Source organism: Panthera tigris, chromosome B3, assembly GCF_018350195.1.
Source record: "Panthera tigris isolate Pti1 chromosome B3, P.tigris_Pti1_mat1.1, whole genome shotgun sequence".
In the NCBI taxonomy this organism is placed as follows: Eukaryota; Metazoa; Chordata; class Mammalia; order Carnivora; family Felidae; genus Panthera; species Panthera tigris.
Window position 1 is genome coordinate 29,619,227 of NC_056665.1, and position 21,440 is coordinate 29,640,666.

At 34.1% G+C, this 21,440-nt stretch overlaps 1 protein-coding gene across 7 annotated transcripts in view; it reads right to left on the bottom strand.

Annotated features, from left to right (window-relative positions):
- Positions 1-21,440, bottom strand: part of SCAPER (S-phase cyclin A associated protein in the ER) — a 549,552-nt gene that overhangs the window by 316,855 nt on the left and 211,257 nt on the right. For all 7 annotated transcript variants that reach the window (XM_042988321.1, XM_042988320.1, XM_042988324.1 and 4 more), the window contains 3 exons: positions 20,628-20,709; positions 19,007-19,159; positions 18,371-18,478 (listed from right to left, as the gene is read on the bottom strand). In XM_042988321.1, coding sequence (XP_042844255.1) covers positions 18,371-18,478; positions 19,007-19,159; positions 20,628-20,709 — 343 coding nt within the window. The remainder of the gene's footprint in view (positions 1-18,370; positions 18,479-19,006; positions 19,160-20,627; positions 20,710-21,440) is intronic.

The window sequence follows — 21,440 nt, forward strand, 5'->3', positions numbered from 1 at the left end:
TGAACAGACACATAACCAGCAAAGAAACTGAATCAACAATCAAAAATTTCCCATCAAACAAACATCCAGGGCCAGATGGCTTTCCAGGGGAATTCAACAAGACATTTAAAGAAAAGTTAATGCGGAGTCTTCTCAAACTGTTTCAAAAAACAGCAATAAAAGGAAAAATTCCAAACTCCTTCTACAAGGCCAGCATTACCTTGATTCCAAAACCAGACAAAGCCTGACTAAAAAGAGTTATGGGCCAATATCCCTGATAAATATGGATGCAGAAATTCTCAACAAGACAGTAGCAAATTGAATCCAAAGTGCATTAAGAATTATTCACCACGATCAAGAGGGATTTATTCCTAGGCTGCAGGTCTGGTTCAATATTCGCAAATCAATCATGATATACCACATTAATAAAAGAAAGGAGAAGATACATATGATTCTCTCAATATATGCAGAAAACCATTTCACAAAATACAGCATCCATTCTTTTTAAAGTTTATTTATTTTGAGAGAGAGAGCATGTGCACAAGCAGGGAGGGGCAAAGAGAGGGAAAGAGAGAATCCCAAGCAGGCTCTGCACTGTCAGCGCAGAGCCGTAAGCAGGGTTCAAACTCATGGAACCATGAGATCATGACCTTAGCCAAAATCAAGTCAGATGCTTAATTGACTGAGCCACCCAGGCACCCCAATACAGCATCCACTCTTGATAAAAACCCTTAAAAAAGTAGGGATAGATGGAACATACCTTTACATCATAGAGGCCACATATAAAAGAGCCACAGCTAATATCATCCTCAATGGCAAAAAAGTGAGATCTTTTCCTCTATGGTCGGGAACAAGACAGGGATGTCCACTCTCATATTACTATTTAACATAGTACTGGAAGTCTTAGCCTCAGCAATCAGACAACAAAAAGAAATAAAAGGCATCCAAATCAGCAAGGAAGAAGTCAAACTTTCACTATTTGCAAACGACATGATACTCCATGTAGAAAACCCAAAAGACTCCACCAAAGAGTTGCTAGAACTAACACATGAATTCAGCAAAGTTGCATAATATAAAATCAATGTACAGAACCTTGTTTCATTTCTATACAACAATAATGAAGTAGCAGAAAGGGAAATCAAGGAATTGATCCCATTTACAACTGCATCAAAAACTGTAAGACACCTAGGAATAAACCTAACTACAGAGGTAAAAAATATGTACTGCGAAAACTACAGAACACTTATAAAAGAAACTGAAGAGAACACAAAGAAATGGAAAAACATTCCATGCTCAAGGATTGGAAGAACACTGTTAAAATGTCAATACTACCCAAAGCAATCTACACATTTGCTGCAACCGCTATAAAAATACCATCAGCATTTTTCAAAGAGCTAGAACAAACCGTTCCTAAAACTGTATGCAACCAAAAAGACCCCGAATACCAAAGCAATCCTGAAAAAGAAAAGCAAAGCCTGAGACATAACAATCTCAGTCTTCAATCTATGTTATAAAGCTGTAGTCATTAAGATAGTATGGTACTGGCACAAAAACAAACACACAGATCAATGGAACAGAACAGAAAACCCAGAAATGCACCCACAGTTATATGGTCAACTAATCTTCAACAAAGCAGGAAAGAATACCCAATGGAAAAACGACAGTCTCTTCAACAAATGGTGTTGGGAAAAATGGAGGGTAACATGCAGAAGAAAGAAACTGGACCACTCTCTTATACCATATACAAAAATAAGTTCAAAATGGATTGAAGAATAAATTTCTAAGTGTGAGACAAGAAACCATAAAAATCCTGGAGAACACAGGCAGCAACCTCTTTGAGCTTGGCTGTTGAAACTTCTCACTAGACACTGGAGGCAAGGGAAACAAAAGCAAACATGAACTACTAAGACTTCATCAAGATAAAAAACTTCTGCAGAGCAAAGGGAACAATCAACAAAACTAAAAGGCAACCAATGGAATGGGAGAAGATATGTGCAAACAACATATCTGATAAAGGGTTAGTATCCAAAATCTATAAAGAACTCATCAAACTCAACACCCAAAAACAAATAACCCAGTTAAGAATTGGGTAGATGACATGAATAGACATTTTCCAAAAAAGACATACAGATGGTTAAAAGACACATGAAAAATACTCAACATCGCTCATCACCAGGGAAATACAAATCAAAACCATGATGAGGTACCACCTCATACCTGTCAGAATGGCTAAAATTAACAACACGATAAACAGCAGGTGTTGAACAGGATGCTGAGAAGGGGAACACTTGCACTGTTGGTGGGAATGCAAACTGGTACAGCCACTGTGGAAGACAGTATGGAGGTTCCTCAAAAAACTAAATACAGAACTACCCTATGATCCAGCAATGGCACTATTAGGTATTTAGCCAAAGGATACAAGAATACAGATTTGAAGGGATACACATTCCCAGATACTTAAGGCAGCAATATCAACAAACTATGGAGAGAGTCCAAATATCCATCGGATGATGGATAAAGAAGGTATGTGCGTATGTATGTGTGTATACACACATACACATGTGTATACACACATACATACACACATACACACAATGGAATATTAGCAATCAACAAGAATGAAATCTTATCATTTGCAACAAAATGGAATGAGCTAGACTATATTATGCTAAGCGAACTAAGTCAATCAGGGAAAGACAAATACCATATGACTTTTCTCATATGTGGAATTTAAGAAACAAAACAGATGAACATATGGGGAGGGGAAAAAGGAGAGAGGAAAATAACCAATAAGATACTCTTTACGACAGAAAACAAACTGAGGGTTAATGGAGGGAGCTGGGTGGAGGCTGATGGGTATTAAGGAGGGCACTTGTTGGGATGGCACTGGGTGTTATATGTAAGTGATCAATCACTAAATTCTACTCCTGGAAACAATTTTACACTGTATGCTAAGTAAGTAGAATTTAAATGAAAAATTGAAAAAAAAAAAAGAAAAAAAGAAAAGAAGGCAAAACACTAAAACGTTCCCAGATTAATGTGATAGATTTTTAATTCTCTCTTTATAATAAGAATGTATAATAAGCAGGAAGTCTTTTTAAAAATAGCTATCATGAAATGATATCTGGAAATTGTTTTCAAAATAGTATTTGGGAGGGATTCATTATGAATTTCATTGTTATGGCTCAGTGATGAGTACATGGAGGTTCATCATACTGTTCTATTACTTATGTTTTAATTTCTCCATAATAACCAGTTCAGAAAAGAGTCACCTTGTAAGGAAAAGTTATTTGTACACATGAGTCTTAAAACTATTTGGCTTGCCAAAAGAAGTAAATGAAATCATAATATTCATATCCCTGAATTATCTAAGAGCTGAACTTAAAATATGAACAGATTTACAGACTAACATCTGCAGATTTGATCACTGAAGTGTGCGGCGCAAGTTTGATCTGTTATAAGGATGGGAGATAATATCTTATAAAAAAAAGTAGAAACAATAAGGAAGTGTTTTATTGAAAGAAGAAGTGACATATTTTATTGACCCAATCATATTTCTTACATGGCCCTCTTATGTCTGAGACTATGGGACGGACAGGGCAAAAGTTAACTGGCAATTACAATATGGTGAATAAACCGAGCCTCCTAAGAAAGAGTGCTGACCTAAAAGATCCAGACTCTCCTCGCTGAGTCAAAGATGAAGGTTCTAATGCTCTTCACCCTAATTCCATAGCCCAATCTGTTGTGACAGGAAGTACACTAGCAGGATCCATCCACTAGTTAAAATTAATCTTGCTGCTCAAGGTCCAGCATCCAGTATATTTGAGCAATCCTTGGGCACCTGTGTACACAGGCAGGCAGCACTTCCTCTCACTCCGATCTATACTCAGCAGTAGTCCATTCCATAAAATTTGACTCTTTTTTCTTTCCCTACTTACTGCTCTAGATTCTTGCTATGATTTGAGTCCTGCCCTGAACCCTAGAACCTAACATTTGGGCTCTGATTCTTGATCCTTTCTTAAAAGGAACTGGCCAAGATCAGAAAAATAGAGCAGTCTCATTTCCTTTTACTTGAAAATATTACTTGCTTCAAGTTATCTATAGCTCTGCCCATTCAAAAATGGAACTTTTCAGGTATCAGTATCCCTGATATCAGTATTAAGTGTTCTACTTAATATTTAGTAATATTTAATAACATGCTCCATTAAAAAATAATAAAGATACTAACTACTTCTGCAAAACTGCCATAAAGAAACAGAGGTAAAAAAATATTTCTCTATAAATATATACACTGCAGACAAAATATCAGCAGTAGGGAATTGATCGTATAAATTATAGCGCATGCAATAAGATGATACTACACAGATTTGATTAATTTTAAACAACAGTAATGATATAAAAACATACACTGGATAATGTTACATGAAATTTCAGGATTCAAACCTATGCTATGTAGTTTATACATAAATAAGCATGTAAATTTATATATTCATGTATAAAGAGCAGAAAATAGGTCAAAATGTTAACTATTATTTATTTTTTATCCAATTTTCTACATTAATATTTTAATTATTGCAAAATTAATGCTAATATGGAAATGCAAAGAAAAGCAAGCTTTTTAAAGAAAAGAGTATTGATTTGTATAAGCTTATAATTGTAAGCTTATTAGTGCTGTGGAAGAATGAATGTAACTATGCAAAACTACACTCATCTTTTTAATCTCCTCACAGTTCTACTATGCCACAGTCATAAGAAAAAGCAAAATACACTCCTTAAGACACATTATCTATGATTTACTTAGTCGTTTTCAAAATATAAAGTACTCAGGACCAAAAATCATCCCAAAGGCCCCTGAATCTCCTTCCTTCCTAACAGAAAAACTACAACTCCTAATCTCATGGAATCCTGGCTCAATGCAAGTCCTACTCTCCTACTAACAAGTCAGAAGTGAGTCTAAATTGGCCATTTTGGCTACTTGATACTATTAATCCTACATAAGCATTAATAGGAGTCACTGTTTTTCTTTTAGGCATAGAAAAGCAGAGTGACGCAGTAGAACCAGCACTGAACTATGAGTCAAAATACCCACTGCAAGATAAAGTCTACAATTCAAGACTGAGTGACTTCTCTGGGCCTCAGTTTCCTCCCTAGTAAAATAAAGGGATTAGACAATAAATCCTAAGGTTCCCCCTTTTCTAACGTTGGAACTAGCCCAAAAGGTAATCAGTGATGGCTAATTATACACAAATTGTAAGTCTAATTTTTAAGTCACAATTGTGACTTATTTAAAAAACATTGCTACAGGGGCGCCTGGGTGGCGCAGTCGGTTAAGCGTCCGACTTCAGCCAGGTCACGATCTCGCGGTCCGTGAGTTCGAGCCCCGCGTCAGGCTCTGGGCTGATGGCTCGGAGCCTGGAGCCTGTTTCCGATTCTGTGTCTCCCTCTCTCTCTGCCCCTCCCCCGTTCATGCTCTGTCTCTCTCTGTCCCAAAAATAAATAAAAAACGTTGAAAAAAAAATTAAAAAAAAATAATAAATAAAAAACATTGCTACAATATGAAATACAAATGATGTATATAAGGAAACTAATACCTATATGGACATGATCTCATCAAAGTTTATACCCTTATTCTTTTAATTACCTTTTATGGTCTTTCTACCATAATTTGCTATATTAAATAATTCATACTGAGATTTATGACCTTGATGTTCTTTCACTCTTCTAAAAGCTCTCATACTTCCTCATTTTTTAATAGAGAAATGAAAAAAATTAAGCTACAGACAGATTCATGACTTTTGGAAAAGAATGTAAAAGTTCTAAAAATAGGTTAAGCAAGAAAACATAAGTGACACAATAAAGAATTTTATTAAACTGCCATTTTTAGAACTCAAGTTATACCTCAGAATAAACACATTTCATAAAATGTGGTATATCAAAAGAAATTATCTGCTGCCCATTGTTCTAAAATATTACAACACAGACATAAGAATATTTAAGGATGTTCTTTTTAGGATCAAAAGAGTTTAAACACGTCTCCTTTGAAAAAAAATGAACTAAAGCTTCTTTGCAATACTACAAATGTATTTGAAAATCAAAAGTCCTCTTTATTGAAATCCAATCTCATACTCAAGAAGCTTACTTATTTCTTTGCAGCTAAAAGTTTGCTTTCAAGAGCAGGGTGGATACCAAGTTACAATCTAAATATATGAGGAATAAATGTAAGGGTCTTCATATATTGTTTGGAAAAACATTTTTCTCTAAACCTCATCCTGTACTTCTTCAACTATGAATCTAAAATCCAACGATACCAGTCTATTCTAAAACCAAACAATGTTTTTTCTTATATTCTTAAAAATATTATAAGACATTCTATTCTTTTAAGCCTACGTGGCAGAACAACAAATAAGCTAAATAAGGAGGCATTTTACAACACTTCCTCACCGCCTTCTACAAAAACTGGGGAAAGGTGGAGGCTGGAGGAATGGAACATCTTTTTTTTTTCTGGATGATGATAAGGGTAAGAAAAGTGAGGGGTCAGGGGGAAGTAGAGGAATGGAGAATGAAGGAAGAGAAGAAGAAAAAATTAGAAGAGAAGAAAAATTAGGAGAAAAAGAAGCAGATGAAAGGAGGAAATAAAAGAATACTCAACTAAAACAACATGATATTTTTAGCCAGCACTCTACCATGTATTTTGAATACCAATACCACTCTTCAATATGATATATTGAAAACAATAAATTGTAATTAGCTCATTAACATTTAGTTTATTAACATTTAATTCAATAGTTACTATATGCCAAGGGCTTATGCTAACTGCTTAAGTTAAAGAGGTAAGAATCTCTGGGTGTCAGAATTTTACCAAGAATAACACCAAAACAATCTGCAGTAAACTATTATTCTGACTGGTATCACTCCACAAGCTGTTCAGCAGATTATCCTCTGGAATGAGTTCAGAGGAAAGATGATTTGTAATTAGTGATTTGTAAGATGGAATTTGCCATATCAAATAAAGTATCTACAGATGATTACCTAAACACTATTCATAAATAAAGCACCATATAAAGAACTAGTTCAGTTTTAAAAATGAGTGTGTTTAGAGATTCATGAAACTCAGACAGCATACACTGAAAAGTTAGGCTCACTTGACATTCATCTGTGCTTCCCTGGTGCCTGGACTAATGCAAAGTGCACAAGCAGGTGCTGAAAAAATGCTTAAAAAGATAAGATGTTTGAGAATTCTATTACATTTAAGTAAAACTTAAAAATTTGTCAAACAGTAAATTTAATAAAATCTGAAATGTAATGCTTTTTATCAAAACAATGCCTTTTGTGACAGCATCCATTTTGAAAAATTAAACATAAGACAATGACAACTTTTAAAACCTGATAGACAATTTTAATTAGACAAAAGATTCAACTCCACCAAGGTCCCTTTCTACAGGTATAGGACACACTTCTATTTTTATCTACTATAGTTTATGTATTACATTGTCTCAAGTGACAAACAAGAAAAATGAAGCTAATGAAATACTGTGAAACAGACACCACGCCAAAGAGAAAAGGCCATCTTCTGATAGGATGATAGCCGACCATCTGTCCCCCTGCCACTCAGTGACAATTACAAATACTCCATCAGTTTTCCTGTAGGTGGAGATGATAAATGGGGTAAAGACTTCTTTTGTAGATTCTGATGTTCTTTTCTGATCTAATCTGAGGTTTAACAAATGACTCAAAGGAAAGCACAGAGTTCAACAAGCTTATTAATTTATTATGCTGTGAAGATAGAGAAAGGTTGAACTCAATACTGCAACAGGGAATGGTTCAATTATATTGAACCAAGCTTTGTAATGAAAGGTATTTTCTCAGAATTCTCAGATTTCAAATACAGCTTGCTACATTACAATTAGGCTTCATCCTTCAAAGTCATTTCAATAATATCCCAGTAACAATATTACCAAAGATCACAAATAACATCACCCTTTCAATAAAAGATCAAAGGGAAAAGAATGCTCAGAGGCAAAGCTGGAAGTCCTCAGTTGTGAGTGCCTTTCACAGCCCTAGGTGACAAGAGCTTCAGAAACTCTGTAGCTTCACATCAAAGTCACCAGCACCAGGACACAGATTGTCTATAAGTCTATTTAAGTGTTTAAGAAAAAGACATATGCAAAAATATAAATATGTTAAAAGTAAAAGAATAGAAAAAGATACACTAACACTAGATAAAAGAAAGCTGGGATGGATAATTAATATTTAGGTAAGGTGGCAAAAAATATTACTAGGAATAAAGAAGGTGATTCCATATGAAAGGGATCAATTAATCAAGGGGACATAACAATCATTAGCATTTATGCCCCTAATAATACAATTTGAAACAACATAAAGCAAAAACTGATTGAACTGCCAAGAGAAATAGAAGAATTCACAATTAAAATAAAAGGTTTCAATATCCCTTTCTCAAAAATTGATAGAACAAAAGTAGGCAGATAATCAGCAGGGATACAATAGATGAGGAAACTTACTGAGGCGGCAGCTATGTTCACTGTCCTGATCATGGTGATGGTATGAATATGCTAAAAGTTATAGTAAACTTAAAAGTAAGTGCAGTCTAATTTATGATAGTTATGCCTCAAAGCTGTTTAAAAACAGCAACAATTTTGGGGTGCCTGAGTGGTTCAATCAGTTGAGCGTCTAACTCTTGATTTCTGCTCAGGTCATGATCCCAGGGTTGTAGGGTCAAGTCCCATATTGGGCTCTACACTGAGTGTGGAGCCTGTTTAAGACTCTCTCTTTCTCTCTCTCCCTCTGCTCCTCTCTCCCGCTCCTGTGCACCCTCTTTCTAAAAAATATATATATTAAAAAAGAATAAAAATGGCAACAATTTTCTAACTTGTATGAATTGAGGCACTAAAATATTCAGTAGAAAAGAGTTAAGTCCAAAAGGGTGTATATAGCATGGTACTTTTTTATAAAGCAGGAAACCGCTAAAATAAAATTATACTTTTTAAGAACAGACCTAGGTGCAAAAACAAAACTATGATGGAGACAAGAGCAAAAGGGAGAAGAAGGGAGGGAAACGATATAAAGGGACATATCAGGCGGCACTATCCAAAATGAGGTTTGCAAAATTAATACCATACAAAAATAATATGCAAGGAGAGAGGCATGAAATAGGAAAGAGGGACCCTTCATATTTTTAAGAGGTAAAATTCATCATTAAGACAAAAATTATGTAAATAGTTGTAATCATGATAATAAAACATTGTGATATACATATATATAGAATGATTTTTAAAACACAAGAAGACATGTATAAATAGTAATAATAGTATACTGGCAATCTTTCCATTTTTGAGAAAAGGGTATTAGTGAGCAGAAAAAATAGGTATGAAAAGTGAGAATATTTGCATAACAATGAGCAAATCTGATCTAATATATATTATATATACCCAAAGAGAGAAATGTATTCTTAATGTTTTACAGCGTATTAAGCCATAAAGAAAATCAATAAACTCTCCAAAGTAGAAGCCTAGATAAACCATACACTCTGATCATAATGTGACAAAAGTTGAAATTAAAAATAAAGAACAGGACTCATTTTAGCATCACATAGTTTAAAACTGAAGCAATGCCCAGAAGATTAGTCTGGTCCCTATACAGAATGGCAGTCAAATCCATGAATCACTTCAGACTTTTAAATGGTACATATATACCCATACTCATAAAACAAAAGGCACTGCCACCTCTCTAATCCATAACCTTGGAAATACCTTTTTGTTTAAAAGGAAATAACTGTAATTCTAAATTGTTGGAATTTTTTAAATTTTGTCATTTTAAAATACTTTTAAAACCCATTAATTTAGAAACAAAATAAGCTTACTAAAACATGTTTAAGAGTTAAATGAAGAAAATGAACGCTTAACTAAAGGACACATAAACAAATGCAAGGCACAAGTAGACAAACATGTTGCTGGATGGAAAGAAAATATATTTAAAAGATGCCTACTTTTGCCAATTTAATGTAGAATTCCACAGCAATGTCAATAAAAATTCAAACTGGATTTTCTTAGTTTAACAAGTTAATTGCAGAGGTTATGTACAAACTGAAAAGCAGAGGAACAGAACAGCCAAGTCAATTTTGAAAAAATAATAAAGAAGAAAAAAATCTACACTACTAGGAATGGAAGCAAGAAAACAAAGAATACTATCTCTCAATATTTGGAGAAAATAATTATTAAGCCACAAATCTACACCCAGTGAAAATATCTTTCACAAGCAAAAGCACTAGAAACAAACAAAAACATAATTTCCTACCAGGAGATACTCACTAACCTGAGTGGGGGATACACTGATAATTGTTTTATTATTAGTCTACAAATAATAGGAACAGAAAGCAACAGAAAAAAAGAAAAAATCCAGTATTTGGATTAAAGGCATCAAAGGATACTGCAATAAATTTAAAATAAAAGAATTAAGAATATAATTGGCCAAAATATCCAAGTTCACTATGATAGCCATCTATGGTGGCACGTGCATTAATTTACCTAATTTAACCATGAACAAAAAATTATGGACACAGAAGATTCCTGAGCAACATGGGCATGAACATAATTGCCATTGTTGTAGTTCTTTATTTTTTTTTTTAAATGTTTATGCTTTTGTCAATATTACCCACAGACATGATTTACACAGTCAATGGTTCAAAGAAAGTAGTTTCCCACCGCTCTCCCACTTCTTTCTCCAATCCAGGCACAATGGTTTTAGTAGGTTATTTTATCTTTCTTCTCTATATTCCTGAATATATGTTTGCATTGCCACTTCTTCATTTTCCAGTTTTAGGATTATCTACTGATTTCTCAGCATGCAACATAAGGATTTAGTTCTATTCCCAGAGCCTGGCGTCACTACCCACACTTTATAGCTTCTGTATCCCCTCCATCTTTCCAAATATGGAGGGACCAGGAAATAAGTGTTATCTCATTATCTAGGTGACAGAAATACGGGGTTTATTACACTCCTTTATGATGCTGAAATACTTTGTAATCTAAAACAAATTTTTGAGAGACAGGACCAAATTTTGGGATTGTGAAAATTTTGTTTTACAACTTAGTGATTTTCCTGACACAACAGATGTGCCTCTAAAGACTGCAAGAGAAGTCAATTCACAAAATAATTATTACTAAAACTCAATAACTCTGATCAGAGGTCTGCTCTTCTATAAATATTTACTTTGGAACTAATATGCTGGCCATTGAATTTCAGATAAAGAACCTAATAAAGTCCAAATTAAAATAAAAGCATTTAGGGGCACCTGTGTGGCTCAGTCAGCTAAGTGTCCAACTCTTGCTTTCGACACAGGTCATGATCTCACGGTCCCATGAGTTCAAGCCCGACTGATGGGCTGATGGCATGGAGTCAGCTTGAGATTCTCTCTCTCCCTCTTTCTCTGTCCCTACCCTGCTTGTACTTTAAATAAATAAATAAATTAATTAAATTAATTAATTAAAAGCATTTATAATCAATTATTTAGTAAGGAAAATAAGAATTATGTAAATTAGGCAAATAAAATGTTAAACTCATCAATTATTCTTGTCAGAGTGAGAACATTCCTGCTTATAAACTCCTATTAATAAATCCATTATTTCCGGGGCAACTGGGTGGCTCAGTTGGTTGAGCATCTAATTCCAGCTCAGGTCATGATCTCAACAGTTCATGGGTTCAAGCCCTGCATCGGGCTTCAGATTTGTGTGTGTCTCTCTCTGTCTCTCAAAAATAAATAAACATTAAAAAATATTTTAAAAATAAATCCTTTATTTCCTTTATCGTTACAATATGAAATTATCATATTATGGATTTCAAGATTACGCATGTATCAAATTTCTATATAAAGAAGTACATATTACAAAACTTTGAGAGAAGTAGAAGCAGCTTGGGTTATATAAATATGCCTCACTACAACACTGTTTCTGATCCTCTATCATGCAACTGAAAGAAAGCAGCTGCAAAATAGTCATCACAATTGCTTTGGTCTTTCAATGTCGCCCATGGTGATGATTCTGCGACTCCTCACAAATGACACACAAAAGCCAGATGAAAATGTATTAGTCTGTAATCTGTAGATGTGTAAAAGTAGTCACTATTTTAGACATCCCAAGCCACCATGATCTTGAATAAGAGTTTAAGGAGTTTAAGAGTTTATGTCTTTTAAAAAGCAATAATGTTTAGATATTTAATCAACTTTGTAAAGGGAATGGGTATCAGCTACAAATAACAGCCAACATGTTACAACTTAAACACTTAAATATCAGGTTGGGACACTCCATTCTAATTTCCAAATAAACACATGCAAAAAGGAAAAAATAGTTTTAATTACTATAAGCAAACTATAAAATTAGATAACTATCATATTGTAAACAAAAAGCAGCACATATTATAATACATATGGACTCATGCAGAGAAATACAGTTGAAAATGGCTTTTCACATTTGTATAGCTATCTAAGGGTCACAAAATAGAGTTTTATCAAACACTAGAGAGCTTAAGTATCTAAATTGCAGGCATTTGCTACTTATTTGAAATTACATTTTATTTATTTTTTTAATGTTTATTCATTTATTTTTGAGAGAGAGAATATGTGAGTGGGGGATGGACAGAAAGACACAGAACCTGAAGCAGGCTCCAAGCTGTCAGCACAGAACCCAATCAATGCAGGGCTCAAACCCACGAACAGTGAGATCATGACCTGAGCCAAAGTTGGATGCTTAACCAACTGAGCCACCCAGGTACCCTTGAAACTGCATTTTAAAATAAACCAACTGTGTTTTAAAAAAAAGGTTCATGGAAGAGAATTTCATGTAGTTGTAATTTACCAACCCAACGACAGAGAATCTTGAAAAAACTGTAAGAAAACTACAGTTCTGATTAATGATCAATTTTTCTAAAACTGAATGTTAACTAAAAGAAAACCAATACAGAAAAGAGACTGTGATTTTTTTTTAATTTTTTTAAGTTTATTCATTTTTCAGAGACACAGTGAGACAGAGCACAAACGGAAGAGGGGCAGAGAGAGAGGGAGACACAGAATCCGAAGCAGGCTCCAGGCTCTTAGCTGTCAGCACAGAGCCCGATGTGGGGCTCGAACTCACAAACTGTGAGATCATGACCTGAGCCAAATTCCAATGCTCAACCAACTGAGCCACCCAGGCGCCCCGAGACTGTGATTATTAGCAGGAAAAGTGCAATGGTCAAATAACATCAGAAAAGGTATGCAAAATGGACATCAATGAAGTAATATTTCAAAATTATGAATGTGATGATCTATTTTAACTTTCTTAGCATATGGCATTTGCCCAGTTCAACTTTGCTAGAAAGGTGGTTAGAATTTGTTCTAAAATAAATACAAGAAAAATACACTCTACAATAATCAACTTTAGACATATAAAACAGATAAATGCAGCAAAACAATAGGTTTATAAACCAAGTTAATCGCCTGAGATTTAACAAATTTATTTATCTTGCCCTTTAGCATGTCAATAATGAAGCCTAGAGAATTCAAACCATAGTATTTATTCCACAGTAAGAAGAAAATTCCCTTTTCCAACCTTAAGGCTCAATTGCTTGGTTAGAATGAGGAGGAAGGAGTGGTTAAAGGAAATTTTATCTCTTTCCAGCCAAAACATTTTGAAGATAAAAGGAGGGGGAAGAAAAAGTTTTAATGTGTATCCCAAGGGGGATAATATGTTAGCTAAGTGACAGTAATGCCCAAAGTATAATTTTGATTCTCAAAAGAAACAGTCTCTCCATCTGTCCCTGTCACCAAATAGGTCTATTAGTATGGCCTTGCTAGGTGGTCAGGAAGAGGTCTTGTGTTTTAGCTTTCCCAAAATGTTCTTAGTTCTTATGTGGTATGAACACTGTGGTAGAAGCCAGTAGGCCTGTCAGGGCCAGAATGAAGGTTATGGCAAAGACTCGGAGACATATGGGCAGAGAAGACTGAGGGGTGACCTGGTCAGGAAGAGGCAAATAAATGGCTGATGCTCCACTGTAACACTAAGTGGAAAGAAGAGATCAAGAGTTCACCAGCCACTGTTTATGATTGGTTTACTAAGTGAACAGGTAAAGAAGGGTCTCACACTGGAAATCAGAAAAGAAAGAAGACATCTGGTAGAAAGACCTCAACTTTTCCTCTTAATATGGGGGGTCAAGTAAGCCATACTCTTCCTCCAATACACATAGATGCTATCTTAAGGAGATAAGCAAGTAGATAGGGGCTAAGGATTGTTATTCAAAAGAGGCTAGGTACAAACTAGAGAAACTGTTTAAATTATTGGATCAAACTAAGTTTAAAACAAACTGGTTACCTACTTCAAATTTTTTCCTTAAACCAATGAAGAAGACTAAATCAGCACGGATAAATAGCTACATGCCTCTGCACGCCCGCGTTCCAATGTGGTGAATTTACCACCATAAGAATTCTAAAAGTTGGAAGAATTATATGTTAACAATCAGCTATATATGAGTGTTAACATACTGAATACATACACATGTTCTCTCTCACACACACATTCTCTCTCACACATATACACATATACCACAAAATTTTTCCCATCCTATTAAAGAGAAAATAAAGGCAATGGAAGCTATATCCTACAAGAAAGGGTAAGATATTTTTAGATAATTTCTCAAATTAACTTAAAGTGTACCCAACTGAGGTACTGGGGGAAAAATATTTATTCTAAATGAGTCCCAGTTTGTTCATTTGACTTGATTTTCTGTTGAGAAGCAGACAAAATGCTTTCCTAACATGATTACAAAAAGACAACAAATACTTCTGGCTTCTACAAACAAAGGTAAGCAAGGCAAGGAAATGAACCAATCTGTTAGGAATTATCTATTATTTCCTACACTGTCATCAATTCTAGGAGATATCTAGGAGACTTCTTTCACCTCAACACCAGTGCACTCTGGCAAAAGAGATCAGCTTATATTTCATTAAGTACAGTAATGTCTTCATGTTTTTGCTAACTTAAAATATCATTTTCTTTCAATCACCTAATTTGCATAATTTTTCCAAGCTGAAATACTAATTTGGGATTCATAAAATCACATTTGGTTGTAAACATCCAATAAATTATAGTTAAGATCCTTCATGAAAGTCCTTTTTATACATCCATGAACCAAATGAAAATAAAATTTACTTAAGTACACAGGTTAACAAACACACCAAGGAGTCTCACAAACAGAAAAATATGGATAAAAAAAAAAACCTTTTTAACTTCATTCTCTATATAAGGTTGGATGTACTTTATTCAACATTCACAAAAATCACTATTAGCTTCTTTAGATATTGGTGTGAAAAGAGGATGACTCGGAAATCAGAGGTTTAATTAAAACTTATACTTCATTATTTCTCTAGCAATGTATAAAAACTAAATTTTGGAATGTATTTAAACTAGCACCCATTTGTTTTGACCTTCAAAAATTAGTTACTTTTAACACCTGGATTTTAAGACAATGAAAGAGAAAAAAAATCAAACACATAACAGCTCTTTTTGTGAAGTTTCAAAAAAACAAGAAAAATTTCCCAGTCAAATTACAACAAAAACACAAAACATTATACCTTTCTTGCCAGGCAGCTACCTATTACGTTTAACAGGCTTAAAAAAAAATGTGTCAAAGATCAAGAGTAAGTTATCTGATATGTCAAGTGCATAAGGTCAAAGGTACAATTTTATTAGGTCAGAGGTGGTATAAATAAAATCTTACATGTCAAGGAAGAAGGGTCACAGACAAGGTGTATATAACATAAAGACATCACAGATGACAAGTAATAACTTTAAGTAGAACAAGTATGTTTACTACAGATACCTCCACTGATTAAAAATGAAACTTCCATGTGAGTAAATATAAAACTGCCCTACTATATCACATAACTCATATCCTATATCGCATGTTTGTTTTCAGGAAGAAAGGGCTATAACCCAGAAAAACTACATGAATTAAGTGAGAACTTAAGGAAAATTTAATTCCTTTCAACTGAAATAGTATCAAAAAATGAACACATCAACCAAATCTCAAATCACAACAGCTAAACATCAGGCTATGCTATAAGAGCTACAAAAGTTAGACAATACTGCACATTTTTCTTTCAAATTGCATGAACTATTCTTTCCTTCTCAACTTTTCTCACTGAAGTAAAACACATAAAATTTAGATTTCAATTTATATAACAGCAACATTCCAGAAAATGTTTAAATAATCTGTTGTAAATTAAATAATACAGTTTTTTAATTAAGAGAATTACAAGTAATTTCTATAAATGGAAAATTTTCATTTGTAATGGAATAATTAAATTCTAATTAAAGAAAGCAATTTAAGATTTTTTCAAAGTGGCACACACATACACATGACTCTTGTTCTAAACAGCAAACTTAAAGAGTGAATGGGGTAAATTATATGAATGATTCAAGTAAAATAAAAAAAAAAATCCTTACTATTCACTCTTAAAATACTCATACAATTTGAGTAAAAGACAAAAAATTATTTGAGGTAAACTAAATAGATGATTAATTACATGTTTTATTAGAGGTACCTAAAGCCATTCAGCAGAAGCTCTCAGTTCAACTCAGCTCAATGAGCTTTTATTAAATACCTTACCATGTGTCAAGCATTATGTCAAACAATGTGTATACAGGAATTAAATATTAGGACACTTCCAATTCCAGCCACAGTGGACTGGCTTATACTGACTGGATTATCTCCCAACTCAAAACGTTTTATAAAGTATACCAAATATCAATTTGAAGGCATTACAGTACAGCCAACAGAGCCAGAACTTGAGAGACCGTTATCCCTAACAGAAAGGAAGCACATGAGGTAAGCTCCACATTCACTCTGGATTTTTCCTCGAAAGGCTTATACCAATTTTTGGCATGGAGACACTGCAAACTAAAAGTAGCAGCCTTACTGAGCTGAAGAGACAGAATTTGGTTTAGAGCTGCCAAAGCCATTGGAGCCTGAGGGGGAATATCCTCAAAAGGAGGAAATCATAGAGAAGTAAGCCCAAATAACTATGTGCAATTTCCCATCAAGTGCTGGTCATACCCAGAAACTCAGGAGAAAACAGTAGCTTCAGTCCTCCTACCAAGGTAAGATTTATTGATTTATTAAGAACCAACCACAGACTTACCCCTGCTTCCTGACAGCATCCAATCCAGACCAAAGCTTCAAGTCCTCGAACTTTCCCCTCCCCAACCAAATCACCTAGCACAAGCCCAAATCCTATAATAAGCCCTTTCTAACACCTTATTGAGAAGCTCCATAATTCCCCACAGTATACATTTTCCATTCTTTAATAAATAAAACCCTATTTTACTCAACTACAAATATATTCCTGAATGTCTTCACCTGGAGAGCACTGATAAAAAGCTAAGAAAAAGAATGAACTACAACTTCACATAAACATTTAAGATCAATCACAGAGTTAGGGATAGGTGAAAGTAGCCAGACACAGAAAGTACATACTGTATGATACCATTTAAAGAATGTTCCAGAACAGGGAAAACTAACTGATGGTGTAGACTAGTTACCGCTTGGGGACATGTCTGGGTTGGAGCATGAGGGAGACTTCTGGAGTATAAGAAATGATCTATATCTTGATGTGAGTGAAACATATGTAAAAATTAATCAAGCTGTATACTTGAGATTTGTGTACTCTATTAATATACGTTACACTGGGGAACAGGAGTTAAACACACACATGTATGTATATACAGTTACTGCTCTCATTAGAACCATAATAACTTTTCCTGGGCACCTTAAGAGATACTTCACAAACATGAATGTCTCATCTTTGGGTAGCTCTAGAAATTTGCTATTATAAATAGAACCAACAAATTCATAGATTAGCAATGTCATCCATGTCTAGATAACAATTGAATGTAAAATATTTCTAAAAACATTCATACAAATCTAAATTCCACTGTAAGCAATTATAGGTAAATAAATAATGCATTTCCAAAAATTTCTAAACACTGTACTCATAAAATTATCAATTTACATGACATTTATATTGTTAATTATTTTCCAAGAAATGCAGGGATTCACTAAAGAATTCTTTTGTATATTATTAAAATATCAAAATACTATGACCTTTTTTTACAGTAAAATTGTTCTTATTTCTGTTTCTTGTTAAACTGTATACTAAATTTTAGTATATGCACTCAAAGTGAGCACTAAAATGTATACTAAATGACATATTTGTATACTATATTTTAGTAGTTATTAAATGTTAAATATAATTTTAAATAATCACAACCGAACATGGAATTCTTTATAATATAGGACATACTGAGTTTTCAATAAATATGTGGAAATGAACAGAAGTAAAGCTTACCACTTCTTCATCTGAAAGTTCACGCCCTTGAATGCTGCTATTCTCTCTTACGGCTTGCTGGTGTTTTTTTCCTTTAATATGGCTAAAAAGATACACCTCTGAAGAGATCTAAAAGCATAAAATCAAAGCAATTGTAATCAACATATAATTATATCTAATTATATATTCAGGCCAGTATATTATATGCAAGTTGATATCACACTAGCCTTTACATACTAGGCTAAAAATATTTTCTTTAAAACACAACTCTGAGAATCCTCTAGAAGATACATAAGAAAAATCATGCCATTGTAACCAACCTTAACAGGATATCATTTCTTCTAAGTATCAGAGTTCAAATTTCAAGACTGAAAATGCCTTTTTCTTTTTTGATTCCAGTACCCAAAAATATTGCTTGGGCTATCAATTAAGCAGGTATATATCCATTTTAGCAGCAATTGCATTACTCTGGCACTTTGCGCTGATACTCTTAAATGCCAATGCTATTTTTATACTACTTACTTAGCATAAAAATCATGAAAGAAATCCACGGTTTAAAATCATATGAATTTTAAAAGACCGGGAGAATATATTTCCATAGTTTAACAAACTTTAGTAATAAATCATATCATCACAATATTAGTAATGACAACCTACCAGGACATTACAGAGGGAACACTGCTTCTTTCTTTCATAAGGAGTCAGTTTGGGGGCATAATCAGTATTTGCATGCCGCCCACTGCTTAACTCAGCAGCTTTTTCTTTTCTTTGTTCAATCTGTTCCATGTGCCTTCGAATGCTTTCATCATGCTGTGAATGAAGTCAAAGCGTGAGAATATAAAAATGATGCAAATTATACGGAGAACTTAAAAAAACAGTATCTCCATTAAAGTTTCTACAATAATAGAAGAAATGTCTTCATTCAATGTTGACCTGAACACTAAGAATAAGAATTTACATAAAGCCCTTTAATATCTCCTACATGCACAGTAACGTCTCTTAGAATGTGCTTCTTGGAACAACACCATAGGATATTGTAAGTGCTTTGTGGAAAAGGTTCTATCCGCAAATAAATTTGGAAAACACTACATTAAAGCAAAACAGGTTTTTAACACTGAACTATATGGAGCCTGTAGTATGTCTCTGTGCATTGTGAGTCAATAAACCTAGCTCATACTAAAAAACATTTTACACACTTAATTGACTACAACACACTTTTGAGAAGCACTTCTGGGAACACACTTTCAGAAATGTTGACCCCTACGTAAAGACCAAGCACATCCTCATAGCAGACAAACCCCATCATGATGCAGACTTCTACCACACCAACTCCACACCACCATTTCTGGTTCTCCACACCTCCAGTGACTTACCCCCAAAACAAAAAACATAACCAAGCTGAAAAAACACAATTCCAGAATTCTGACTTAACACTCATACTTTTTCATATGATTGGAAATGTCATCCCACCCACCTACCTATTCTCCTACCCATTCAAGATTCAGCTCAGGAGTTATTCTCTAAAATTTTTTCCTGACTTCTGAAATGCTTCATATCAAACTCAATGTCCTCATCCATACTTTCATAGCACTCCAAGTCCATATGGAAATTATCTGTTTAGCAACTGATTCTCACACTACATTAAGAGTTTCTTGGAATTTAGAATCATGACTTACTCATCTCATTACCCCACGTCTACTAGAAGGCCTAACAGATTTTTGGTACATTAAATTTTAGTGAATGATAAAGTCCTGTGATAAAATATGGCCCTCTACCTTATGGAATGTACTATCTCTGTGAGGAGACAATGTATAAGTAATTGTTACACAGTGTAAAATATACTGCTAGAAACTGTATTACTAATGGTAAAGATTTTCTAGAAAATAGTTTATCATAATTTCCCAAGTTACAATCGCACAATTCATAGGCACTGAAAATCAAGTGAAACTAATTATACTAATCATTTTTTGTTTATTTGTAGATAATTAAAAAGTATAACTATCAGAAACCAAAGAGTAATGCCTTCAAGTCACTAACAAATTGGTTAGTAAAAATAGGAAAATTAAAATTCCTTTAATTATTCTCATCATTTTATCATATTAAAATAAATTTTTCAGACAGTTGAATTAGAACGGACCAAAACCAAATCATGGAAGTCTTATTAACCAAATATTAAGAATACAAATTAAAATTTTATACAATTCCTTAAATAAAAGATTTAATCTCATGTGCCATTGAAAGCTCTAAAATTTCAAATTGAAATATATACTATCCTTACCTTAAGCTGAATTTTTTTTTGGAGCTCTTCCATTGCTTCTTGTTGAGCAGCTGTGAGTGCAGCCAATCGCTCTTCCCTATCTCTGTAAGAAGATAGTAAAAAACGATAAACTCAACTGCTTGGAGAATCGAACTTCACGAGGTTAAAAATGATTAGGATACATAGGCTTATATATTCTACAGAATTATTATTTTTTAAATTATTCTTTCTGAGTGCCTATGTCCCAAATACACTGCTCAATAAATGTTTAAAAAGCAACACAAGTTTTCAGTTATAAAAATAGGTTTCTGGGGGCATCTGGGTGGCTCAGTCAGTTAAGCATCCAACTTCAGCTCAGGTCTTCATCTCATGGTTCATGAGCTCCAGCCCACATTGGGTTTTCTGCTGCCAGCATAGAGCCTGCTTCAAATCCCTTGTCTCCCTCTCTCTCTCTGCACCTCCCCTGACAGCACTCTCTCCCTGTCAAAAATAAATAAATGTTAAAAAGAAATTTAAAAATAATAGATTTCTGGACACAGACCCAGGTATGGATTTAAATACTAACTACCACTGGAACTCTCATTTAAATATGGCATGTTGAGAGGGAGGAGTTAAATTGGCAACAAGTAGGGAGATCCTAAGCTTGTCTTGTTCCTCCAAAACACTAAACAGACCTCACAATGATTTGATAAAAATCATTCTTAACACCTAAGAAATCAACCAGAGGTCTAAGAAAACAAAAACTGCAAGTCTACAAGTAGAAAAGCAACCACCTTTTGGAAGGCAGGAGGTGCAGAGAGTGGTCTTGGGGGAAACATAGCTGTGGGTATAGCA